General features: G+C 44.9%; 1 protein-coding gene across 1 annotated transcript in view; it reads left to right on the top strand.

Moving 5' to 3' along the window:
* Window positions 1-26,203, top strand: part of LOC147113093 (EH domain-containing protein 3) — a 110,218-nt gene that overhangs the window by 21,540 nt on the left and 62,475 nt on the right. Inside the window, exon 3 of the mRNA XM_085997949.1 lies at window positions 24,082-24,179. Coding sequence (XP_085854075.1) covers window positions 24,082-24,179 — 98 coding nt within the window. The remainder of the gene's footprint in view (window positions 1-24,081; window positions 24,180-26,203) is intronic.

A 26,203-nucleotide genomic window follows, 5' to 3' on the forward strand; every position in this document is an offset into this window, starting at 1 on the left:
ATTTAAGACTTGTTATGAATCGAATGTCTTCTCCAATAAGAGGCAAAGAGAATGCATAATTCTACAGCAGTGGGCAAAAATCCATTTGGAATATTTTGGTGCCAGTGTCAAATGAAACCAAAGTACAATGATCTTTGTCAAGCCCCAAACTAAATATAATGCATCAAATGATCATGAATCTGAGCATTCAGGATTTCAACTTGGGAATTTTTTGAGCACTTAAAACAAAGCACACTACTGTGTGGTAGAATGGCTCTCAGGACTTTTGATTACTGAGGGAAAACATTTCCTCAATGGCAGAAAAGAACAGCAGACAAATGAAATACAAGTGGTTGGATTTATTTGATTGTAGATGTTGTTTTTATCGGCCTCGCACTCTTTCTCCCTCACCTTTTTTTAAATCTAAACATTCAAATGCAAATTTTTTAAGCAGCTTCTGCTTTTTTTGGTGTGCTCTCTTTCCTGACCCCAAACAAATGTTACCACTCGTGGTCCTTCAAGGGAGAAACAACTGCTTGGATTTATATAGCACCTTTTTAACATAGAAAAATTCCCTATGGTTTTTCATAGAAATGAGGAGAAATTAGGAGGTGTGCATGGGTGTGTTTTGAGAAGAGGTGGAGAGGCAGAGGGGTTCAGGGAAAGAATTCTCTGCAGTGGGACATAGGCAGTTGGAGGCATTGCTGCCAATGGTGGGACAGGAGAGGGGTAGGGAAGTACACGAGAGAGAGAGAGAGAGAAAGATAGATTTGCATTTATATAGTGCCTTTCACACCCTCAACGTCCCAAAGCACTTTACAACATTTTGAAGTGTAGTCACTGTTGTAATGTAGGAATTGTAGCAGCCAATTTGTGCACAGCAAGCTCTCAAACAGCAATGTGATAATGATCAGATAATCTGTTTGTGATATTGATTGAGGGATAAATATTGGCCGGATCACTGGGGATAACTCCCTTGCTCGTCATCAAAATAGTGCCATGGGATCTTTTACGTCCACCTGAGAGCAAACTGGGCTTCAGATTAACGTCTCTTCCGAAAGATGGCAACTCTTGACAGTGCAGCGCTCCCTCAGTATTGCACTGGAGTATCGGCCTAGATTTTTGTGCTCAAGTCTCTGGAAGGGGCGAACCCATAACTATCTGAGGTTGGAGAAGCCAGAGTCAGATCAGAATGGGAGTTTTGCCAGGAAGGTTGTATGGCTGATGCAATAATGTAATTGCTCTGCATTAACACCAGCCCTAGCCTTCATTGCTTCTGGCACTAGACGTCAATGTTCTTTTTCCCCAGCTACTGTTGCTATACTCATTCTGCCAGGTCCTTCCTTCCCTGTGTAAAGTTGACAAGGTAGCACACGCCCTGTTTCATCTCTCCACTCTGGGAATGATTAGATCATTTCTGTGCCTACTGGAGGCAAGGACAGATAATTGGTTGAGGTTGAGACAGAAGTCTGGCTTATCTCTGGGATGAGAAAGGAAAGGGAAAGCTATAGGGAGAGAAAGTATGTAATGCATATAATGGGTGGAAGACAGACACACAAACATACCCCCACACTGCAGAGAATGTGTCCCCTACAGAAGACTGAGACTGTCTAAGGACTTACAGAAAGCGAGCAAGTGAAGACAAATCAAAAGGCAACAATGAGGAAGTGAGAGTAACAGCAAGACAGGAGAAACAAAGACTGAGTGACCACAAGCAGCAATTCAACAAATAGCTAGATAATCTGTTTTAGGTGTTGGTTGAGGTTAAATGTTGACCAGGAGAACTCCCCGCTCCTCTTCAAATGGTTCGTGGAATCTTTTATGTCCACCTGAAGGCAGACGGGGTCTCTGTTTAACATTTCATTTGAAAGACGGCAGCGTTCCCTTCGTACTGTATAGAAGTGCTGTCCTAGATTACGTGCTCTAATCTAGTATGGGGCTTAAACCAAAACCTTCTGACTCTGAGGTGACCATGCTGCCGCTGTGTTAAGGTATGGGAGATCATTTTGCATTTTATTAATCTTGATATGTTTGTGTAAACTCTAACTTTCACTACAGATTGTTACATAGTTTTAAAGTATAACTATTTTTAAACCAGGCTGTTAAATATTTTTCTATTTCTTTTGGTGTAACATTTTGTATGGCAAGTACTGATCAGTACAATGCAAGAGAAGTAAAAGGCCTGAGGATATTGTGTGCTGGCCTTTTCCCAGGAATGTGAGCTTAGTTCATGGAATATTTTGAGTGGTGCAAAAATATTCCAATAAACTGACCCCTAATTATCTGTTGAAGTCAACTTTGTGTTAATTTATATTGAATTCCTTATAGGGCACTCGGGTGGTGGGGATGGTGGCGGAGTGATAAGCAAGTGAGTTGAGTATTCTCATTCATTTACTGCTACGATAGAATGGGAAATTTTTACTTTGGAGTTCTGAGCTAAGATCAGCATTTCAGCTAGAAGGGATAGTGTGAATCATTCCCCCTTACCTGCATGCACCTCCTCGCCCTCCCCAACCAACTAGGTAATGAAATGTAATTACAACTGATGAAAGATATACTGGCTGCATATTTGATCTGAGCAGATCTTTGACCAAAATGTTAGATGTGAGTGGCATTTATCAGGCTGCTCGTTCACTGCCACAATAGGCAGCTCCTTTCCAGTAGCAGGGGTAATGTGGACGGTAATAAAAATAGAAAATCATGGAAATTCTCAGCAGGTCGGGCAGCATCTGTGGACCAGAGAAAGAGTTAACGTTTCAGGTCGATGACCTTTCATCAGAACTGGAAAAAGTTAGGGATGTAACCGGGTTTAAGCAAGTACTGTACAGAGGCATGGAATAGGGGAGGAAAGAAAGGGAAGGCCTGTGACAGGGTGGCAGGCAGGAAAGATTAAATGATATAATAAGGCCAGACTGGGTAACTTTTCTTCGCGTGCTGCCAATCTCTTACATGCCTCCTTTTTATCTTCTCCAATTTCTCTACTACCTCCTTTACTGTGACATTGGCAGCATTCTCCTCTTTAGTGAAGCTAGATGCATGGTACTTATTTAGTACCTCAGCCATGCCCTCTGCATCTACAAGATGATCTCCTTTTTAGTCCTTAATCGTCCTACCCTTCCTTTGACTACCCTTTTACTGTTTATATGTTTATAAAAGACTTTTGGGTTCCCTTTTATGTTACCCGCTAGTTATTCTCATACAGTTCTCCCCTGTACTTTCTGTATTCACCTTGGTTCTCTACTGAATTATGAACCCAACATTTATTTTAAGTTTGTTTCATTTTAATCTCTATCTTTAGTCATCCAGAGAGCTCTAGCTTTGAATGCCTTCCTTTCCTCCTCGTCATAATGTCTAGTCTGTACCCGAACTATCCTCTTTTGAAGGCCTCCCATTGCTCATTTACTGTTTTACCTGCTAATTTTTGATTCCAATCCATAAGAACATAATTAGGAGCAGGAGTAAGATATACAGCCCCTCGAGGCTGCTCCGCCATTCAATATCCTGGTTAATCTTCAATCTCAACTCCACTTTCTCGCCCGATCCCCATATATCTTGATTCCCCTAGAGTCCAAAAAATCTATCTCGGCCTTGAATCCACCTGGGCCAGATCCCTTTTCAACTCACTGAAATTAGTCATCCTCCAGGTGAATATTTTCATTTGATTTTTCCTTGCCCTTTTCCATATCTACTCTATAAACCTAATGATGGGCTCTCCCAGTGAAACATGCTCCACTTGCCCCACTTTATTCCCCAGAACTAGATCCAGCACAGCTTCCTTTCTCGTTGGGCTGGAAACCTACTGATCAAGAAAGTTCTCTTATACACATTTCAGGAATCCCTCCCCTTCTTTGCCCTTTACACTTAATTAATAATTTGTGGATTGACATGGATGTCCCCTGACACTGACCATCACCAATGACCTAATGTATCATACATTATTCAGAAAAAGCTTCAATTTACACTAGAATCTCCAACACCAGCTGCATTTTCTGTTGGTTAACTGAGGTTACTGTGAAAGTAGGTCACTTATTATAGAGACTATTGTTAAGTCTGTGTGTTATATTGAGAATTATTACACAGACCACGAGTAAAATTTAACAGGTCTTTACTACTCGAAGGTCAGGGCGGAACTGCCCAATAAATCATTACACAGCACTTGTATACTGGTGTGGTCACCTCCGGTATTACAGTATACAGCAGCCAAGATAAAGTAGTGCAACCCTTAAAATAGTTCTCTTAAAGGTGGAACGGTTACATACACTACAATCCTCCCTTTTTAGCTTAACAGTATATATTCCTCATTAAACATAACATCATAACATATATACACAACTTCATGTAAACACAGTTCACAGATTCAGTCTCTCTGGAGGCTTCCTGACTCGGTCTGGATAACGCCTCGGTGGTGTAGTAGGTTCTTTTGACAAGGTTGATTCGGCTTGAATGCCAGTGTCGGGTTCATCTGATTCCAGTATTACCGGATCGGAGGTAGATACTATGGGTATCTCTGCTTCATCATTAGGCGTATAGAGTTGTGGTGTAGGTTGGCCCTTTTCGGATGACTCTATGATCTGGTCAACATGGCGCCTTATTATGCTTTCACCAATGTCCACGGTATACATCAGCGGTCCTAGTCGTGTGCAAATAGTTCCAGGCTGCCATTTCTCGGTACGGTAGTCCCGGGCCAAAACTTGTTGACCTATCTGGAAGGTTCTAGTTGGCCTTTCATTCGTGCCTTGAAATTGCCAGTTCTCTACGTCCCTTCTGATGTTTGGCTTGATCAAATCCATCCAGCATCTTAGTCTTCTATTGAAAAACATCGTGGCGGGAGTTTGGTTTGTGACCGCATGTGTTGCATTCCTGTACGCCAACAAGAAGTTATCTACCTTATGTTGTAGATTTATGTCTTCATTACCCATGGCCTTTATGGCCTTCTTGAAGGTCTGGACAAACCTTTCAGCTAATCCATTGGTGGCGGGATGGTATGGGGCGGACGTGTAGTGTTTAACCCCATTGTTTTTTAAGAACTTCCTGAATTCTTCGGACACAAATTGCGGTCCATTATCAGAACAGATCTGTTCCGGCAGCCCATTCCTGGCAAACATGGTCCTTCATACTGTGATGGTTTTTTCCGTGGTGGTGGAGGACATCTTTATTACCTCCGGCCACTTGGAGTGTGCATCCACCGCGATTAAGAACATTGAGTCCATAAATGGACCAGCAAAGTCGATATGTACCCTTTGCCATGGAGATGAGGGGCTTGTGGTGGGGCGTTTTGGACCTTCTGGCATCCTAGACAGCTCTTGGTCATTTCTTCGATGTCTCCATCGATACCTGGCCACCACACAAACGCTCTGGCTAGGTTCTTCATTTTCACTCCACCCAGATGCCCCTCGTGAAGCTCCTTTAGCACTTTATGCTGAAGTTTGGGTGGAATCACCACTCTGGATCCACACATCAAGGTTCCTCGGCACACTGACAGCTGTTCTCCTCTTTGCGAGAATGCTGGCAACAGTGGCTCGCCATGTGCTGGCCATCCCTTCACCGTTAAATCGTAGACTCGTGAGAGTCGGGTCATTTCTCGTTTCCTTTTCAATGGTAGAATTTGTTACTGGTAGACATTCCACTATGGTTGAGTGGAACATCTCCACTGGGTCCACTGTAGGCGCCTCTTCTACCGTTGGCAACGGTAGGCGCGATAAACCGTCAGCATTCCCATGCTGTTTTGATCCTTCGTATTCTATGTCATATTGGTGTGCCCCTAGGAAAAGGGACCACCTCTGTAGCCTTTGCGCTGTCATAATGGAAACGCCCTTTTTAGGGTTGAATATGGATACCAACGGCTGGTGGTCTGTCAGCAGTGTAAACTTCTTGCCCTGCAGGTAATGATTGAACTTCTTTACTCCCCACACAAGGCTGAGAGCCTCCCTATCTATCTGAGCATAGTTGCGCTCAGCGGAGGTCAATGATCTGGATGCAAATGTGACTGGCCTTTCCGAGCCATTTGGCAACTTGTGTGAGAGTACTGCTCCAATACCATAAGGGGAAGCATCACAAGCTAGACGAATAGGTAGCGTTGGGTTGAAGTGAGCCAACACTTCCTCCTGAGGTGATCAATGCCTTGCTTTTGCGAAAGGCCTTCTTACAGTCCTCGCTCCACTTCCATGGTACTTCTTTCTGCAACAGAGCATTCAGCGGGTGCAGCACCGTGGATAGATTTGGCAGAAACTTATGGTAATAGTTAATCAACCCTAGGAACGACCTCAACTGGGATACATTTTCCGGAGCGGGAGCCTTCACAACAGCTTCAATCTTGTCAGGTGACTTGTGCAGCCCCTCCTGGTCAATGACATGACCACAGTACGAAATCCGTTTCTGAAAGAACTCACATTTCTGGCGATTAACTCGAAGGCCATATTCCTTCAACCTGGTGAGCACCAGTTTCAAATTTGCGAGGTGTTCCTCATCGTCCTCTCCTGTAATCAGGATATCGTCCAAGTAACATTGAGTGCTTGGAATTCCCTGTAATACCTGCTCCATGGCCCTCTGCCAAATTGCTGGAGCCGAAGCCACTCCAAAAACCAGTCTATTATATCGATACAAGCCTCTGCGTGTTGATTGTGAGATACTGGCGCGACTCTTCCTCAACTTCCATCTGTAAGTACGCTTGCGCCAGGTCTATCTTGGTGAAGTGTTTCCCGCCAGACAATGAAGCAAAGATATCCTCAATCCGCGGAAGTGGATATTGCACCGTGTGAAGCACCGGATTAACTGTGATCTTGAAGTCTCCACAGATGCGGACCTTCCCCGGTTCCCCTGGCTTGTTACTCGATGAACGCTTCATGACGGGAACAATGGGCGTGGCCCACTCACTCCAGTCCACCTTAGACAGTACTCCTGAACGTTCAAGCCCTTCCAGTTCAGCTTCCACAGCAGGTCATATCGCATAAGGTACCGGTCTGGCTTTGAAAAATTTTGGGTTTGCATGTTCTGCAATCTTGATTTTTGCCTTAATTCCTCTGTGTTCCCAGTTCCTGTTGGAACACCTCTTTAGCCTCATCCAATATTCTGGACAATTGTTCAGGTTTGACATCTTTCTTTCCGGAATCTACCGTTATTGCTTTTAGGGAGTGCCAGTCCATATTTATTTTCCTGATCCACTCCCGTCCCAGAAGTGGTGGACCTCCCTCAGGCAGTACATATATGTCCATTCCTTGGTGTTCTTTGCCCTTGTGTATCACCTTGACTTTTATCTTTCCGATGGGGTATACTTTTTGCCCCGTGTATGTCTGCAATACTATCTCCGTATCCCGTAGGGGAATATGTGTGAATAACCTTTTGTAATCTTGCTTATTCATGACCGTCAACGCCGATCCGGTGTCCAATTCCATCTTCACCTGGACTCCTGCTATCTGCAGTGTGACCCAGATAGTTTGTCGGTCAGCTTCTTTACTCACATTGTGAATTCTCAGACTACCCAGTTCCTTGCTGTTGGATTCTGAATCCGAATTCTGTTCATCCGAACTCTTCTCAGCCACCTTATGTACCTTTCTGCACTTTTCCTGCGGTGACTTTTTGTTGCTGGTCTTCTTTCCTGACCGGCATACTTTAGCTATGTGACCAAGCTTGCCACATTTTCTACATTCCTGGTTTTTAAACCAGCATTGGTTCTGATCGTGTTTTGTCTTCTCACAACGATAACATTTCGTTGTACCCAAAGCCATTTGATCTACGCCGAGTATCGCTGCCTTCAGCTGCATTTCCGCAGTGCCTCTCGCTGCGGCTTCGTGCGATGCTGCAATAGAGACAGCCTTATCAAGTGTAAGATCATTCTCTTCAAGCAGCCGCTTTTGTGTTCCTTCTTTCGACAATCCGCACACGAATTTGTCTCTCAGTGCCTCTGTCAGTCCTTCCCCAAACTGACAGTATTTCGCTAGCTTACGCAGTTCAATTAAGTACTCCGCGTTGCTTTCCTCTTTCAGTTGCGTTCTCGCATAAAATTTAAATCGTTCCGCTAACATCAGCGGTGTGGGGTTCAAATGATCCTTCAGGACAGCAACAATTTTAGCAAAAGTCTGATCCGCCGGTTTAGCTGGTGATAGACGATGCTTCAATAGCCCGTATGTCTTTGCACCCATTGAGTTTAGTAAGGTTAGTGCTTTATCTTCATTTGATATTTTATTTGCCTTACAATATATCTCTATGCGTTCTACATACGTGGCCCAATCTTCAACATCGGGATCGAAATCGTTGATGTTACCACGCTTAGGCATCCTCGCAATCTTCTTGAGAAACAGAGATTTTTCTTTAACTTTTTTTTTCAAAATGGCGGTTTCCCGCGCTTGTCTTCTTCCCCGCCCACGAAAATGGTGGCTTCCCGCGTTTGCCTTTCTCCCCCGCTGGCTGTAATGGCGATTGCCATATTGCTGCGTTCGCCCTCCCCAGCGGTTCTCGAATCGTGCCTCCCAGCCCCTCTTGCAGTCTGGTCCTTTCCCCCCCGGCTGCGGCTGAGTTCTCCGCGGTTTTTTAAAAATTTTCTCCCGCGCCTTTCGCTGTCCCGGTCGCTGCGCCTCGCGGCCTCGGTAGCTGCCCGGCCTTTTTCACCGGTCGAGCTTGCTCTCGATGCTGTTGCGTCTCCCAGCCCGCTTGCAGCCCGGTCTCTCTCACCGGCTGCGTTTGCATTCACCGCGGCTTCCGTGCCTTACGCTGCCCCAGTCTCGGCGCCTCTGGCCCCGACTTCTGTCCGGCTCTTTTCCCCGGCCGTGGTCGAGTTCTCCGCCCTTATATCCTCCGATCTTCCCTCCCCTATTTCACAGCCAACGTGGCCGACTTGCTGCTCGTCGCTGATCGGCTTACCCACCACCGTGATAGAAAGGATGATCACTGCCTGTTGCTGATGGAAGGCTTCGTGTCAGAATTCTTCCTTTGCTCTGCAGACCCGAGTCTTCTCTCAGCAGAATGATGAGGGCGGATGCCTCCTCTCGACGCCCGTTAAACTGCCTTGGATGTATCTCTGCCGCAGGGTAAGATCGTACTCGTCGCCACTGTTAAGTCTGTGTGTTATATTGAGAATTACTACACAGACCACAAGAGTAAAATTTAACAGGTCTTTACTAGTCGAAGGTCAGGGTGGAACTGCCCAATAAATCATTACACAGCACTTCTACTGGTGTGGTCACCACCGGTATTACAGTATACAGCAGCCAAGATAAAGTAGTGCAACCCTTAAAATAGTTCTCTTAAAGGTGGAACGGTTACATACACTACAACTATGGGCCCGATTTTTGGCTTGTGTGGGGAAATGGTCACGTTTCCTCGAATGTGGGGTTTCTGACACACAAAATGTCAGCCAGCTCCACGCAATTTTCCCTCAAGTGGCCAATTAATTCCCAGCATGTGGGCAGCCTTGCTAATTGTCCAATTCGTGTCAGAAAGCCCCACAGTATGATGTCGTCATTCGTGGTGCTTTCAAAGTGTCCAGCAAGCTTCTCAACCACTCTTGCACAATGGCAGAGGAGCCTGCACCAGCTGCTGCCAGCGGCAGAGGCCGAGCTGCGGCCAAATTCAACGAGACGTCATTGCAGACCTTGGTGGATGGGGTAAGGGCCCACAGGGAGGCCCCCTACCCTCGCTCAGGGAGGAAGAGGCCTTCCAAGGAGTCCACAGCTGCCTGGATGGAGGTGGCAGCAGAGGTAAACTCTCTGGGTGTCACCTGTCGCACCTGGCTGCAGTGCAGGAAGCACTTCCATGACCTTCACCGCACAGGGAAAGCAAGTATGAAGTTTCCATCACCCTCAACCTGATCCCCATTGCCTTTCCCCAACAGCACTCTGCTTCAGCAATCTCTTCCTACATAAGAAATAGGAGTAGGCCAATCGGCCCCTCGAGCCTGCTCCGCCATTCAATAAGATCATGGCTGATCTGATCCTAACCGCCAATCCACTATCACAGAACCATCTCCTGAATCTAACAGAATTAGACACATGAAATAGGAGCAGGATCAGGCTACACGGCCCCTGGGCCCGCTCCGCTACCCACAGGGCCATGACCGATCCGAACCTAGACTCATGTCCAAATTCCTGCCCGCTCCCCGTAACCCTTAATTCCCTTTTCTTCTAGGAAACTGTCTATTTCTGTTTTAAATTTATGTAATGATGTAGCTTCTACAGCTTTTTGGGGCAGCATATTCCATGGACCTACCACCCTCAGTGAAGTAGTTCCTCCTCATCTCAGTTTTGAAGGAGCAGCCCCTTATTCTAAGACTATGCCCCCTAGTTCTAGTTTCACCCATCATCGGGAACATCTTCCCCGCATCCACCCGATCCAACCCCTTCACAATCTTATGTTTCAATAAGATCGCCTCTCATTCTTCTGAACTCCAATGAGTAGAGTCCCAATCTACTCAACCTCTCCTCATATGTCCATCCCCTCATCCCCGGGGTTAACCGAGTGAACCTTCTTTGTACTGACTCGAGAGCAAGTATATCCTCCACATCCCACTTCAGTCATATCCATGCACCCTTACCCATTCCGTCTCTCTCTATGCTCACATTCACATAACTATTCCACCATCCAGTCTTGTCAATAGTTTTAATGCCATCATTTTCCTGTACATAAAAAAATCTGGTGCCAGCTGCTGCAGTTATGGTGTCTGTCATTTGGCGAATGGGAATGTCACATAGGGGCCTTAGGATAACTTGCAGATGACTGCAAGCTGGTCAAAGTTGTTGGAAAGTGCAGGCATGGGCCACTGTCCATGGTCAGTTCAGAAGCCGTGAGGCTGCAGTGTTTGATGTACCAGGCTACGCAAATCTGCCCAGGATGAGTGCATTCCGCCCAGCAATGTTCTCGCGCACTGGTGCCGCTGGTTGGCGGGCCTCTGCAGGATGCTAGTTTCTGTCGTCCTCCTCCTCCTCCTCCGCATCATCCTCATCCGAGACGGCTCTGAGGAGCCTCTTGGTCCTGCGGAATCGGCAAGCCACGACGCTGTGACATGTTGTGAAGCACACAGCATACCACAACGATTTTGGAGACCCTGGCTGATGAGTACTGTAGGGCTCCACCTGATCTATCGAGGCATCTGAAGCGCATCTTCAGCAATCCAATGGTTTGCTCGATAATGCATCTGATGGTAATGTGGCTGGAGTTGTAGCGCTCCTCAGCTTTGCTGGCTGGTCTCCTCAACGGTGTCATTAGCCAAGAGCGCAGGGCATGTCCCTTGTCTCCAAGCAGCCATCCTTGAAGTTCGCTTGGCGGACTGAATAGTGGAGGCACAGTAGACTGGCGCAGTATGAAGGAGTCATGGCAGCTGCCAGGGAACCTGGCACAAACATGCAAAATCACCTTGTGGTCACACACCAGCTGAACGCTAAGGGAGTGGAAGCCCTTGCGGTTGACAAACTCCTGGATTGCGGTGGGGTGCCCTGAGGGCCACGTGTGCAGTCAGTGACGCCCTGCACCCTTGGAAAGTCTGCCAGCTGAGCGAATCCTCACACTTGCACGATCCCTGGTGAAATGGATGTGATTGTGCGCGATGGCAACGAGGGCATCGGTTACCTGCGTGATTCATGTGTGTGCAGCAGCCTGGGAGATGCCGCTGATGTCTGCTGCTGATCCCTGGAAGGAGCCTGAAGCATAAAAGTTGAGTGCGGTGGTGACTTTGATGGCCACTGGCAAGTAGTGTGGACCTGTTGCTCTGGGCTCCAGGTCTTGCCGCAGCATTGCGCAGATGTCAGTCACAACCTCTCGCGAAAGTCAGAGCTGCCTCTGACACTGCTGCTCTGTCATGTTGAGGTAGCTGACCTTGTGTCTGTACACCCTGTTTGGGGGGTATCTCCTGCGCCGACGGCCTTCCATGCGCTGACCCTTTCTGGCCTGTGCTGCCTCAGGTGGGTGAGCCGCAGCCTGCCGCTCCTGCTGGTGTTGCTGGTGATGCTGTTGCTGGAGTTGCTCCAGCCTCCTCTGCTGTTGGAGATCCTCTAATGCCAGGAAGGGAAGGTACCAAAGGCCTCCCATGCTTCTGACGGATGCCTCTGTTGAGGTGCTGAGTTAGGATGGTGAGAGGGGCTTCTCAGGAGCTCACACTGAAGTGTGTGAGGTTCCAACTTTCTACAGCTGTGCCTAAGCCTTCAAAGTTCCCCTAAGCCTTCATCAAGGGCCTGCAAATGCTGCCTGTTTAAATCTCCAGTCCGCATTGACCTGCAGCAGCAAGCAAGCCAACTGTTTTCACGCCAGGTCTCATCAGCGGGGTTCCCCGCAGGCGTGTTTCACGTGGGGAAAGCCCCAAAATCGCAACGGCCCCTCAATCTACTTAAACAAGGTAATAATTGGTGATTTGTGTTCAGACGGCCAGTCCCGCCAGCAGCGGGCGGGACTGAAGTGGGTCGCGGAGAAACGGCGGTCCGAAAGTCGGGCGGGGAATCAGGCGGGGGGGGGGGTCGCGACCTGCTTTTTCGGCGATTTCCGGCCCCCAGCTGCCTGAAAAGCCGCCCGACGGCTGGCAGAAAATCGGGGCCAATGTATTTGGGGGTATCCATAGATCAAGTACATCATTGGTAGAAGTCTAAAACAATTAAGGACAACATTTATCACGAGGCCTGCAGGAACCAGATGGCTCCTTACTGAATATTTACAACTGCATTCTTTACACGGTGATGATATTGGGTATCTGCATTAAATGAAAGTGCTAATCTATACAACAACTTGTATTTATATAGCGCCTTTAACATAGTAAAAATCCCAAGGCACTTCACAGGAATGTTATCAAACAAAATTTGACACCGAGCCACATGAGATATTGGGGGCAGACAGAGGTAGGTTTTAAGGAGCATCTTAAAGGAGGGAGGAGAGGTTTAGGGAGGGAATTTCAGAGCTTGGGGGCCTTGGCAGCTGAAGGCACTGCCACCAATGGTGGAGCAATTAAATCTGGGATGCTAAAGAGGCCAGAATTGAAGGAGTGCAGATATCTCGAGGGTTGTAGGGCTGGAGGAGGCTGGAGATATGGTTGGAGGAGGGGGGGGGGGTGAGTGGATTTGAAAACGAGGATGAGAATTTTAAAATTGAGTTGTTTAACTGGGATCTAGTGTAAGTCAGTGAGCACAGGGGTGATGGGTGCAAGGGACTTTGTGCGAGTTAGGACACTGGCAGCAGAGTTTTGAATGACTGACAAATTTATGGAGGGTACAAAGTGCGAGGCTGGCCAGGAGAACAATCTAAACAAAACTTGCTGCTTTAAGTAGTTCGATAGCAAAATACTGTGGATGTTGGAAATCCAAAATAACAACAGAAAATGCTGGAAAAACTCAGCAGGTCAGGCAACATCCGTGGACGGAAATTTGAGTTGACGTTTCGGGTCGAACCCTTCTTCCCGTATCGTCAACTCAAATTTCTGTCCACGGATGTTGCCTGACCTGCTGAGTTTTTCCAGCATTTTCTGTTATTTTGCTTTAAGTAGTTATTGCCTTTTGATTCATTTCATTTTCTCCAGTAGCTTTAAGCTGGCAGATGCTGTTCAATAGATGAAAGTTGGAGCAAGTATTGGTTTTGCAGTGTAACCATTTTTCATACATTTTGGTGAGGGATAAGGGAGAAATTGAAAGAGACTGGCATTCACTTGTGAAAATGTTAAATTATGATTTTTCCCTTCAGCAGCAGATGGTTAGTCTTTCATATTCTTCAACAATGGCAATGTACAATAAGCTGGACAAAAGATGAATTCAAATGTCAGCCATATGGAAGTAGAAATTTTCCAGCGCAACTGTTTGATCCAAGCCCACCGTTAAATTCATGACTACCTCAGAATTCCTGTGTGGCTGAATCATAGAACCATTGAAGTTCACAGCACAGAAGGAGGCCATTTGGCCCATCGTGTCTATGCTGCCTTTTTGCGAGAGCAATCCAGATTTAATCCCAGTGCCCCCTCCTTTCTTAATTCGATATCTTCCTCCGCTTCAGATGTTTATCCACTTTTTCCCTTTAGAAGATGCAATAATCTTTGCCTCAACCATCCCCTGTGGTGAAGAATTACATGTTCAGACAACCCTCTCTATATTAAAGTTATTTGTAGACTCCTTAACTTTTTCAGGGATTCAGCAAATTTCAATCTGATATTAAATTATTTTCTTAAGCACCCAAGGATGAAATCTGGATAGGGTTGTTGACAACTGACATGCAATGTGAAAAATTAATTGGTTGCATAGTAATTTGGGGAAAACATATTGAATTTAGATTTTGAAGTAAATGTTCCACTACCCCCACACCAGTTTCCAACTGCAAGGGAAACCATGCTTTGCGCCACTGCTTGTCTATTGGAGGTGCTCCAAGAGGTGTGTGTGTGTGTGCGTGTGCGTGAGCAACTTGGCTCAACCAGTTTTGTCTTTTTTGTCTCCTCCTCCCCTGCCCCCAATGTTGGAATCAAAAAATTATAGTAAAGGAATCGCATGTGTAGACCTGGGTCCTATACCTATCTGGACCTCCCCCTAATTCGAGCACCCAATAGTATACCCTGTAAAATCCAAATTTCAGTTCTCTATGACCAGCTGAGTTTGCTTCCCGTGATGCTTCAGTGGCCATATTCAGTTGGGAATTTTAAATTCAGCGTCCTCAGGTGATTGAATTTTGTAACTATTTGCATGTAGAATGGAAGTTTGGGCATGGTACTGGAGGGCTGTTGGTATCGATGGGCCCATACTCCAGCATGAGTCCCCATCCTCGGAGGGAAGGGTAGGTGGAAATTGGAAGGGAAAGGCGTTTGATTTTTGATCCTTTTTATTCTTGCTCCTACGCTGGAAATGTATGAATAAATTTGATCTAAAATACAAAGTTTTCCATCACAATTTTGGTCACCAAATACAGGCTTTGATCCTGTAGCTGGCTACTGTACCTTCAGACCAGTAACCAGTTTGGAATTCATTTGCAGTGATGATTTTTTTTTTTTGAAGTATCAAGTTTCACTGGTTTAAGTTTACACGGCACTGCTTGTTTTAAAATGTGTGATTATAGTCTCACGAACTAATGCTTCCAAATTTGTTTTACTAGTCCGCCTCACAACCCTGAATAGAGCTACTTGATCACTCCAAGCTATTTCATGGCCCATTAATGTCCATGTGTACAGTATTATAGGAACAAGAGTAGGCCATTTGGCCCCTCGAGTTGTTCCACCATTCAATTAGGTCATGGCTGATCTGTATCTTAACTCTACCCGCCTTGCTTCCATGTCTATTCATTCCCATGCGCCTCAATCTATCAATCTCAGTTGTGAAATTTTCAATTGACCCCCAACCTCTTTTTTGCAGGGGCGAGAGTGTTTCAGATTTCCGCTACCCTTTGTGAAGAAGTGCTTCCTGACATCACCCCGAACAGCTTAGCTCTAATTTTAAAGTTATGTCCCCTTGTTCTGGACTACCCCACTGGAAGTAGTAGTTTTCAACTAGTATCAAAAAATTGAGGCTTGTTTAAAATTGCTGTTCAGTACATTCTGGAATTCAAACCACAGAAATCCTGTTGGCTTTTTGTTGTGGACTTTCCTCTGTTGAATTATTTTGTGATTGCACAGTGAGAAGCAGCTGAAGACATTACAGGCTCATCCTTAGTTAATAAGTTTTAGAAAGATGATGGGGAAATAAATTCCTGTAATGGGTTCTAAAGTTCAATGAAGTATCTTGTGAAACAAATTGGGAATGGAATTGCCATGGGTCACATGCTGCTGCAAAAATAAAATATAATCTGACTTTTTGCAGAGTATGAAACTATTTACATTTAATATCCAGTACAACAGAATAATTGGGAGCTTTTGAAGCCTTGTACCACCCAGTGCAATGGCAGCAGGAGCAGCATCTTGCCTTAGACAGAGGTGCAATCCAGTCACTCCACTTGAGCTCCAGCCTCACTTCCTCTTGGCCCGAGTCCTACGCTCCCTAGTTCAGGTAATGCATTCCACAGCCTCATAACCCTCTTTATATTTAAAAAAAAAGTCTCCTCTGTCCTAAGAGTCCACATTTAATCTTGTATCTCTGTCCCCTCAGTGTAGACCCCTGAATCACTGGAACAGTTTGTTTCTATCTACTCTGTCCCACCCACTCCAATTTTAAACACCTCTGTAGAATCGCAATGTATGTTATCACAAAAACAGGCTCAAGTTTTTCGTCATATTTGTGTCCTTATACCAGGCAGCATTAGTAAATCTGCCTGTAGCCTCTATTGCTTCAATATCCTTCATAGTGTGAAGCCCAAAATTTTGTACAATACTCCAATTACAGTCTTGCTAAGGTTTTATATTGATTCACCATTATATCTTGGCTTTTATGTTCTATAGGGGAAAAACTCTATCGCCCCATTTGGGGTGCCATTATCGGCCGTGTGCAAAGTTTAGCGCCTGGTGCTAATTATTGCCTCCGACAGCAAACTTTGCTTTTATCGCCCCTGAAGGTGATTGGAGCGCTAAATCAGGCACTTCACACCTGTCTTAAGGCGCAAAGGCTGAGATGCGAGGCGCTACCTCAGAGCGCTGGCGAAGCAAGGAAGGGCAAATCAAAATAAACCTGCAAAGTGCTGCTCAGTACCCAAAACTCCTTCACACAGCGGTGACTCTCTCTCTCTCTCTCTCTCTCTCTCAGTTCAGTTTTTCAGTTCAAATGCTTTATTGGCATGAAAGTTTACAGAGAACCATATTGCCAAAGCTTACATTGCAAAAAGGTACAGTTTTCCAACATTCTGTAGGTGTCAATCGATTTGACATTTGTTGGGTATATACAATATTACTTTTAAACAATATTAATTTTAAACAGTCTTTCTACTTCATTTGGTACGTTCAATATTAATTTTAAACAGTCTTACTTTTAAACAGTCCTCAGGTTGTGACATGTTGTTACATATTTAGCCCCAAGGTATGGTCTGTCTCCTTCTCCTAGGACTAATCTCAATTTTGACAGATCATCCAATTCCTTGAAATCTGGGGTTGTTTGGCTTAGCTTGTTGAATAATATGTTTCTTGATGTGTTGAATTTTTCGCATTTTAGGAGGAAATGCATTTCTGTTTCAATGTTCTCTCTCTCTCTCAATGCGTGGTGCAAAAATGTCACCAACAAAAAAAGGCAGGAAGCAGTCGCCTTTAAATAGCGCTCCTAGTCCCTTTCTGACAGCATAATGCTCCCCTCAACCTGTCATTGTTAGCGGCAGGCAGTAAGGCAGGGGGCACCACTCAATATCCAGGGCGTTGCACACTCGACTGATGTCATCTGCCGGCGCAGGAGATCGTGGCGGCCGCAAAATGTCTAGTTAATTTCCCGAGCGGCGCAAACATCGCCGCGCCCAGGCGCTAGTTGCTTTGCGCCCTCAAGGCGCTAACGGGAGGTGTGAACAACTGAATTTATCCCCCTATATCTTTTGCCTTAAAACCTGTTTTTTTTTTAATGGCCTTATCCATTAATGTCTTGTGAACCTGAACCCTCAAATTCCTCTGCTCTTCCACAAGACCAGCTTAACCCATTCCAAGTTGCCAGTCTTGCCTAATTCCATAACTCCTAATAGGTACCATGTCAAACAGCTTTCAAAAAGTCAATGTACATCACATCGACTGTATTTTCCCAGTCTTGGCTTAGTGGTAGCGCTTAGCTGAGTCAAACGGTCATTGATTCAAGCCCAGCTCCAGCAATTTGTGTACATGATCTAGGCTGACTTTTCACTGTAGTACTGAGGGAGTGCTATGCTGTTGCACGTTTTTTTCCTTAATCTGAGTAGTTCAACTGATACCCAGTCTGCCCTTGGGCAATGTATAATAAAAACATTTAAAAAAGTAAATAAATTCTATCCCATGGCACTACATGAAGAGCAGGGCAGTTCCCGTACTGATAAATGATCACCATTTATCCTTCAAACACTACTAGGAGCATAACATAAGAAATAGGAGCAGGCCATTCAGTTGCTCGCGCCTGCTCCGCCATTTAATGAGATCATGGCTGATCCGATTTTGGCCTCCGCTCCACTTTCCTTCCCGCTCCCCATAATTCTTGACTCCCCTGTTGCTCAAAAATCTCTACATCTCAGCCTTGAATGTATTCAATGACTCGGCTTCCACAGCTCTCTGGGGTAAAGAATTCCAAAGATTCATGACCCTCAGAAGAAATTCCTCCTCATCTCTGTCTTAAATGGGCACCCCCTTATTCTGAGACTATGCCAACTGGTCATTTATCTCTGGTATTTGCGAGACTTTGCTTTGTGCAAATTGACTGCTGCGTTAGCCTATATTCCAACAGTGACTACACTACAAAAGTACTTAATTGGCTATGAAGGCTTTGGGACGTTGAGGTCATAAAAGGCACTATATACATACAAGTTCTTTTATTCCTACAATATATGTTGCCTCCACAAAAAAATTTGTAAAGCACTATCTTCCTTCCTGAAATCTATGTTGGCTACTTCTAATTATTTCTCTTCAATTAGATATTTAGTAACTTCAGCTTTAATTCATTTAAAAATTTTCCCTACCACATATTAAACGAACGAGGCTCTAATTACATGAGTTAGTGCTGTCTCTCTTTGAAAACATCCACTGTCACAAATCCACTTTCAATAGAACCCTGAAGTGTAAAGTCCTTTGCTATTTCTTCCCCCTTCCTTCACTGAAACAATATATTGGTTTATCCTCTACTAACTCACTATTTTCCCCTCTCTGGTCCCACCTCACATTTCGCAATTCTCTTTTTACTGATATATTGGCAGAATACTGTTGACAGGAAACTTTGGCTTGTCCGGAATGCTTGAGCCACCGGCAAAAATCAGGAGCCGTTTTGTTAGGTTTTTTTCACCAGTCAGGCTCTGCAAGGTCTCGCTGAAGCTGTTGCTAAGCTACAGAGACGCTTGCAAGGTACGGCCGACTGTTTAGAAGCTGTAAGCAACAGGGTTTGTTGCCCGATACAGAGCTCAAAATCTCCGTATGTTTCAACATTAGCGCTGGTTTGTCCAGCAGTTTTGATGGGACGGCAACAGCTCGGTCCCGTAGGTGCCGGATAGCACAAAGTTTCCTGTATTTGTATTTTGAGATTCCTCCTCTCCCTGCCTTCCTTTCCCTCATTTCCTTCTTCCTCTCAATCCCTTTTACTTATTTTGTCACTCTCACATTTCTGTCCTGCCTATAGGCCCCAATATGATCCACAATATCTTTTTGCATGTCACTTCGGCTTACTTTTTTCTTAAATCTGCCCTCTTCCAATCTGGTGTTTTGTACCAACTTTCCCCTTTGTTTGGACCTTGCACCATATCGTATTGTGGTCACTACTCCCAAGGTGCTCACCCACAATAAACTTATCCATCTTTTATCTATTTTGTTACTCATAACGAAAGACAACAGCACCTCTCCTCATGTGGGCATATGAACATACTGCTCGAGTCCTATACATGTTTCAGGAATTCCACAGCGTTTCTCAGTTTGCGCCCTACTTGCCCATGAGTGGGTATTTAAAATCTAGAACCGCAATTGTATTATTCCTACCCATCTCCCTGATCTGTAGGCGGGAAATGGATGAGGAAATCTGTACACAGTTAGGGGTCTGTAGTACAGGAAACTTTTTTTAAATCCAGGACCGGCGTGGTGCCAGTTTATCAAAGTCTGGATTACAGAGGTATAGTAAAAGGTACGAGAGCCCCGTACACGGCCACAGATCCCGGCGTCCCTGTTGCATGGCAACAGGTGCAGGAACCCCGGCCACAGACCAAGCGTCCCTGTTGCACAGCAACAGGTGCAGGAACCCCAGTTACACGGCCACAGATCCAGGAACGGCCACTAATATGAAGTCAAACTTACCTGAACCTACTCCTGAATTTTGCCGGTTAACAGATTTCTGGTTATTTTAGGTGCCGGTAAATCGAGAGTTTCCTGTACAACACTTACCTTTGATCTCTAGCCATATGGACTGAACTTATTTTGCTTGCGCCTCTACAGTATGTATTCCCTCCAACACTAAAAATGCACCATCTCCTTTCTTGCCTAGTCTGTCCTGAAAAATGTTATAGCCCAATATTTTATTTTTCCACTCCTGCCCAGTTTGCAGCCAAGTTTCAGTTAGTGCTACTGAATGTATATCTTCCTGTGACATGATTGCTTCTAATTTCCCATGCTTTGCGCATTGCAATGCATGCATTTTCTCCTCTTGGGAGACAACAAAGCATCTGGGTCTGGTGTTCGGACTTTAAAAGATAGTGTCCACTCCTCTAAATAGTTTCCTATTGCTACTGTACTGCAGTCTTAAACCTGCCCCTACCCCCGGCCAGAGACGTACTTCATTTGATGGCCCAGCCCAGTGTGTTCATCCTCCCCACAAGAAGCCAGTGCTTTGAACTTGTTGGAGTGTCATTTCCTCTGGGAGATCCAGCTCTGGCCTGTCCCTCACTTTTGCTGACCAATGGCACTCCTTCCTCTACCTCGGTCAGTAGGGTTACTACCCTCTGAAACTTACTCCAGAAACCCCTTTCCCCGAATGTGTAGGATTGTTTCCAACTCTACCTCAAGTTCTGTGCTCTTGTTGGAGACACTTCCGGCAGATGTATTTGTCAGAGTTGACATCTGCAGGAACCGCGCATCATTGTCCCTTCCTTCACTGCAAGTCTCGCTATGAATGAAAAAATTGGTTAAATTTTAATTTTATATTTATCTAAAATTTTGGTTTTATGAAGGGGAAGTCTTTGACAAATTTGCTCGAATTCTTTGAGGACATAACAAACAGGGTGGATAAAGGGGAACCAGTGGATGTGGTGTATTTGGACTTCCAAAAGGCATTTGACAAGGTGCCACACAAGATTACTGCACAAGATTAAAAAATCACAGGATTGGGGGTAATATACTGGCATGGGTGGAAGATTGGCTATCTAACAGAAAACAAAGTTGGGATAAATGGTTCATTCTCGGGTTGGCAATTAGTGACTAGTGGTGTTCCGCAGGGGTCAGTGCTGGGACCCCAACTCTTTACAATCTATAACGATTTGGAGGAGGGGACCAAGTGCAACATATCCAAGTTTGCTGCCGATACAAAGATGGGAGGGAAAGCAGTGAGTGAGGAGGACATAAGCCTGCAAAAGGACATAGACAGGCTAAGTGAGTGGGCAGAAATTTGGCAGATGGAATATAATGTTGGAAAGTGTGAGGTTATGCACTTTGGCAGAAAAAATCAAAGAGCAAATTATTATCTAAATGGAGAGAAAGTGCTACAGTACAAAGGGATCTGGGGGTCATGGTGCATGAAAAACAGAAGGTTAGTATGCAGGTGATCAGGAAGGCCAATGGAATCTTGGCTTTTATTGCAAGGGGGATGGAGTATAAAAGCAGGGAAGTCTTGCTTCAGTTATACAGGGTACTGGTGAGGCCACACCTGGAGTACTGCGTACAGTTTTGGTTTCCATATTTAAGAAAAGATATACTTGCTCTTGAGGCAGTTCAGAGAAGGTTCACTCGGTTGATTCCAGAGATGAGGGGGTTGACGTATGAGGAAAGGTTGAGTAGGTTGGGCCTCTACTCATTGGAATTCAGAAGAATGAGAGGCGATCTTATCGAAACATAAGATTGTGAGGGGGCTTGATCGGGTGGATGCGGTGAGGATGTTTCCACTGATGGGTGAGACTAGAACTAGGGGGCATAACCTTAGAATAAGGGGCTGCCCTTTCACAAATGAGATGAGAAACTTCTTCACTCAGAGGGTAGTAAATCTATGGAATTTGCTACCTCAGAGCTGTGGAAGCTGCGACATTAAATAAATTTAAAACGGAGATAGACAGTTTCCTAGCTGATAAGGGAATTGGGGGTTACGGGGAGCGGGCAGGGAAGTGGACGTGAGTCTAGGTTCAGATCAGCCATGATCCTATTGAATGGCGGAGCAGGCCCGAGGGGCCGTATGGCCTACTCCTGCTCCTTATGTTCAATTGGAAAAACTCTGCTTCTTCCTCCTTTGCTCTGAATTTCACCTCCAGCTAAATTCCTGTTTTGGAACTGTTTTTTAATTTTGTTCTTAACTCGCTCTGTTACATTCAGTCTTGTCCTTTCTGCTCGAACTCTTGTATTCTTTTTAACTCCCTTGGTGCCCTGGCCTGTCCAGATTTTTTGAATTAAAATTTATTTTAAAAAGCACACATACAGCACAATGTGTACTGCTAGTATAAGTTTTAGACGGTCTTGCTAATTCTGATTCACTGCACCTTCTATGGACACTTGGGTATTGTAGCATAGACTCACGATACATTACCATGTCCTCACTGGCAGAGAGCATTATGAAATGGCTATCCTGGCCTACACCAATTTTTCTTTGTAACTAGTGTAAAGAGATTTCAATTCAATTTTATTTGCCATATGTAACCAGTACAATTACAATGGAATGCTTACTCCCCGTTGGGACACGTCGGCTATTCTTACAGCGCCGTGTTCAGAAAGTCAGTTCAATGGCTTCCAGTGGCAGTGGGAGCACGATGTCCCTCAGCCGCTCCGTCCTCCTCGTCTCCGCGGCCTCTTCCTCACTGTTGCCGGCTCTACGTGTGGTGGCCTGCTTCTCCCGCTCATGATCCGACCTCTGGTCGCCATGCCCGGCTCCCCTCCTCCCAGTCGGATATGCAAGGCAACCCATGGTAACTTTTTCTATTTCTTCCTCCCCTACCTCCAACAACTATGGCCCAGAAATTCGGGTCTCCATGGGTGAGTACGGACGAGGTACTCGCCCGTAAGCCCAATGGAGGTGCCGGTTTCATGCATGCACTGCGCATGTGTGGGAAACCGGCATTTCCGTTCCCCTGAAGAGGTTCAGAGGTGGAACGAGTGCGAGGAGAGGCAGCACGTGTGCATCGAACTTGCATTTTTTTTTGCAGGTTTTCCTGGGAGGGTAAGTCTCCAGGAGTGACACTTTTTTAAAAAGCAGGTGCAAGGCCTACTTTTTAAATGGTGAATTAAAATTAAAACATTTTTTCCACAAGTTTTATTATTTTTAAATACTTTAAAGAAAGGTAAGTTTACTTTTAGCCCCGTTAGAAAATGTAATTTTTTTTAAAATTTAAATTGTTTAAAAGTTATTTCATGTAATTTATAGTTTATTTTAAAAATGTGATTTAAAAAAAAAAAAAAAAAAAAAAAATTTCATTTGAAGATTGTGATGTTTTGGGGCTTGTATAGTATTTATAGGTTTGACTGTCAAACTTATGAATGAAGCATTCCCTGCTGCCATTGGCTCTCCATGGCCCACGTGATCCCAGGGGACGCATCAAACTAACTGCGCCCCTGGGATACGCAAACACTGCGCGCCGGCAGTTGGAGGCCCAGGATCAGAATCCCACACTGGCCCACAGCTCAACGGCCGGCGCGGTAGGAAAGTGCAGGTCGGAGGCTTGCACCCGCGGGAAGCCCCCGACCCGAATTTCTGGGCCTATATCTTTTTTTCCCCTCCCCAGTGTTAAGCACTGAGCCTCTGCTGGTTTGTTTATTATGTGATCGCTCAAGAATTTGTAACTTGTCATGTGAAGCGTCAAGGACACAAACCCAAATTCTAGCACTCCATAGCCACCTGACTGAAGATTATATTTTACAAACAATGCTGTGCATGGAATATTTAATTTCCAAAAACCAAATTATTTACTGTATTATTTGTGCCATGTAACTTGATAGATTCTGCCTAAAATGTAGCTTCTGGCATTGCACTGTCCTTGCACATCTTCATAGAAGGCGAGACCCTCTGCCCACTGGCAAATCAGCAGGAGTGGAGTCATCCAAACAAAACTTGGTAATGGGAGAAAAAAAATGGAGAAGATCACTTAGTCGTGGTCTTCGTCAATATTGAGAGCTTTACAGCGACAACAGGATCTCGGGAGTTCGAATGAACACACAAACCGTTCGTGTTGCAGGTCAAAAAAAGTAATGCAGACTTAACCATTCCAGTTCTTCTATCTTTAAATGACTGTGTATTCCAATAAAGTATTGCAATACATTGATAAATCCCAAATATATATTCTTGCAATCTATGGATTAAACCCCAACATATATATATTTTACAAAATTGGTCACTCTGAAATCGCAGCATTATTTCACCAAGTCTTGTGGTGGTTAATGGGAATTGAAAGACAGAATTGTTTGCCTTCCAGATTTATGTGTGCCCAGTTGCCGAACCCTGTGCTCGAAAGTATTAGCATCATTGACACCCCTGGCATCCTGTCTGGAGAGAAGCAGCGCATCAGCCGAGGTGAGGTTTTACATGTGACTCAAGTTTTAAATAAAAAATTGGAATTTGTTTTATTTGAGTACAGATTCATCTTTTTAAAAAGAGGCCACTGGCATCTGATGCCAGTTTATTGCAGGGCCCTTTCTCAAGGTACCAAGCAACACCGGTAAATAAAACTTTAAAAGCACTTGGAAATGAGAGATTCCAACTCTCATCATATGATAGATGTTCAATTCAATAATGCAAGTTGTTTCATTCATTAAGGAAGATGGAAAACTATTGTCCTCCAAACCATGCTTAAAAGCAGTATTCAGTTTTTTTGTAACACTTATTTCCTTATTGTCAGATTCTAGATACATTACCGAAGGTGCAGAGAACCTGTATGGGGTGGGAGTTAAGTTGGAATTTTTCTTCAACATGTATGAATTCATTTTGTGAAAATTATTATGGTGAACAAAATATTTAACTAGCTGCTTCCTTTGAGTAAATGTTGTAGAATGTCCTGATGTCTGAGCAAATAGTCTTTCCTTAAATAAATATTTGCATTAATGTGTGTACTGGGTGAGTTCTGTTATTTCTTTGTCCTGATTATTATTTCTTTAATCCCCTGTGCAGCTGCAATTTATCTCCCTGCTTTTTCCTTTTTTACCGCTTATACCAGGTCAACTGTCTTTCTTTTCCATTTCCCCCGTTGTGTTTTTTTAAATGATGCTCATCTGTAATATCTCCTTGTCTTGAGGAAGGACCCATGGCTGGAAACACTGACGGCAGTTTTTCCTCCGATGCTGCCTGACCTGAATCTTTCCAACTGTGTCTGTTTTTTTTTTATTGAAGTGTGGCTGTTTTACTGTACTACTACTACTGGTGTTAGATACACAGCGAGTGGTATTGTTTGTTCAAGAAAGGTGAGTGGTTGTTGTGCAGTGCTCGGGCCAGCAAATACCTTAATTGTTACAATGTCGAGGTTTCTCTCCTTTCTCTCTTTCCCTCCCACCCCACCAGGCAACTACTTTTGCTTCTCGGTAGCAAGTGATTCACCCATACTGATGCATTGGGGGGTTTGGAGGGGAGGGGAGGGGAAAGAGACTGGGGATAAAAACTAGAGCTATTCATTTACACTCAAAAAGCCAGAAATGGGGAGAAGGGAGTCCACTGGAGATGAGGTGTTGCATCAGTGACCCCAGAGAGACAACTAGACTTGAATATATCTTTGTTACTTCCCTGAAAAAATATAGTGGAAGGTGGATGTAATTACTTGCTCCTCCTCAGCGTCTAGAATCCCACTAGAACAGAATGTACATAAACAGTCATGAAATGTCAAGGGCAGTGGACAAGTCCCAGTGATTGTTCTCAAATTCTGGCATTTCTTCAAACGTGAAAGTTCTGTTTTATGAAGACATTGATGGGCCTATTTCTTGAGGATGTAACTGGTAGAATAGATAAGGGAGAACCAGTGGATGTGGTGTATTTGGACTTTCAGAAGGCTTTCAATACGGTCCTGCATAAGAGATTAGCGTGTAAAGTTAAAGCACATGGGATTGGGGGTAAGGTACTGACTTGGATAGAGAACTGGTTGGCAGACAGGAAGCAAAGAGTTGGAATAAACTGGTCTTTTTCCCAGTGGCAGGCAGTGACTAGTGGGGTACCGCAGGGATCGGTGCTAGGACCCCAGCTATTCACTATATATTAATGAGCTAGACGAGGGAGCTAGATGTAATATCTCCCAAGTTTGCAGACGACACAAAGCTGGGTGGGCGTATGTGCTGTGAGGAGGATGCAGTGAAACTCAGTATGATTTGGACAGGTTGGGTGATTGGGCAGATGCATGACAAATGCAGTATAATGTGGATAAATGCGAGGTTATCCACTTTGGTGGCAAAAACAGGAAGGCAGATTATTATCTGAATGGCAATAGATTGGGAGAAGGGGAAGTGCAACGAGACCTGGGTGTCCTTGTGCACCAGTTGCTGAAAGTAAGCATGCAGGTGTAGCAAGCGGTTAAGAAGGCAAATGGTATGCTGGTCTTCATAGCGAGAGCTTTAGAG

The sequence above is a fragment of the Somniosus microcephalus genome, chromosome 9 (assembly GCF_052327205.1).
Source record: "Somniosus microcephalus isolate GS21.2 chromosome 9, FLI_Smic_1.0, whole genome shotgun sequence".
Taxonomy (NCBI): domain Eukaryota; kingdom Metazoa; phylum Chordata; class Chondrichthyes; order Squaliformes; family Somniosidae; genus Somniosus; species Somniosus microcephalus.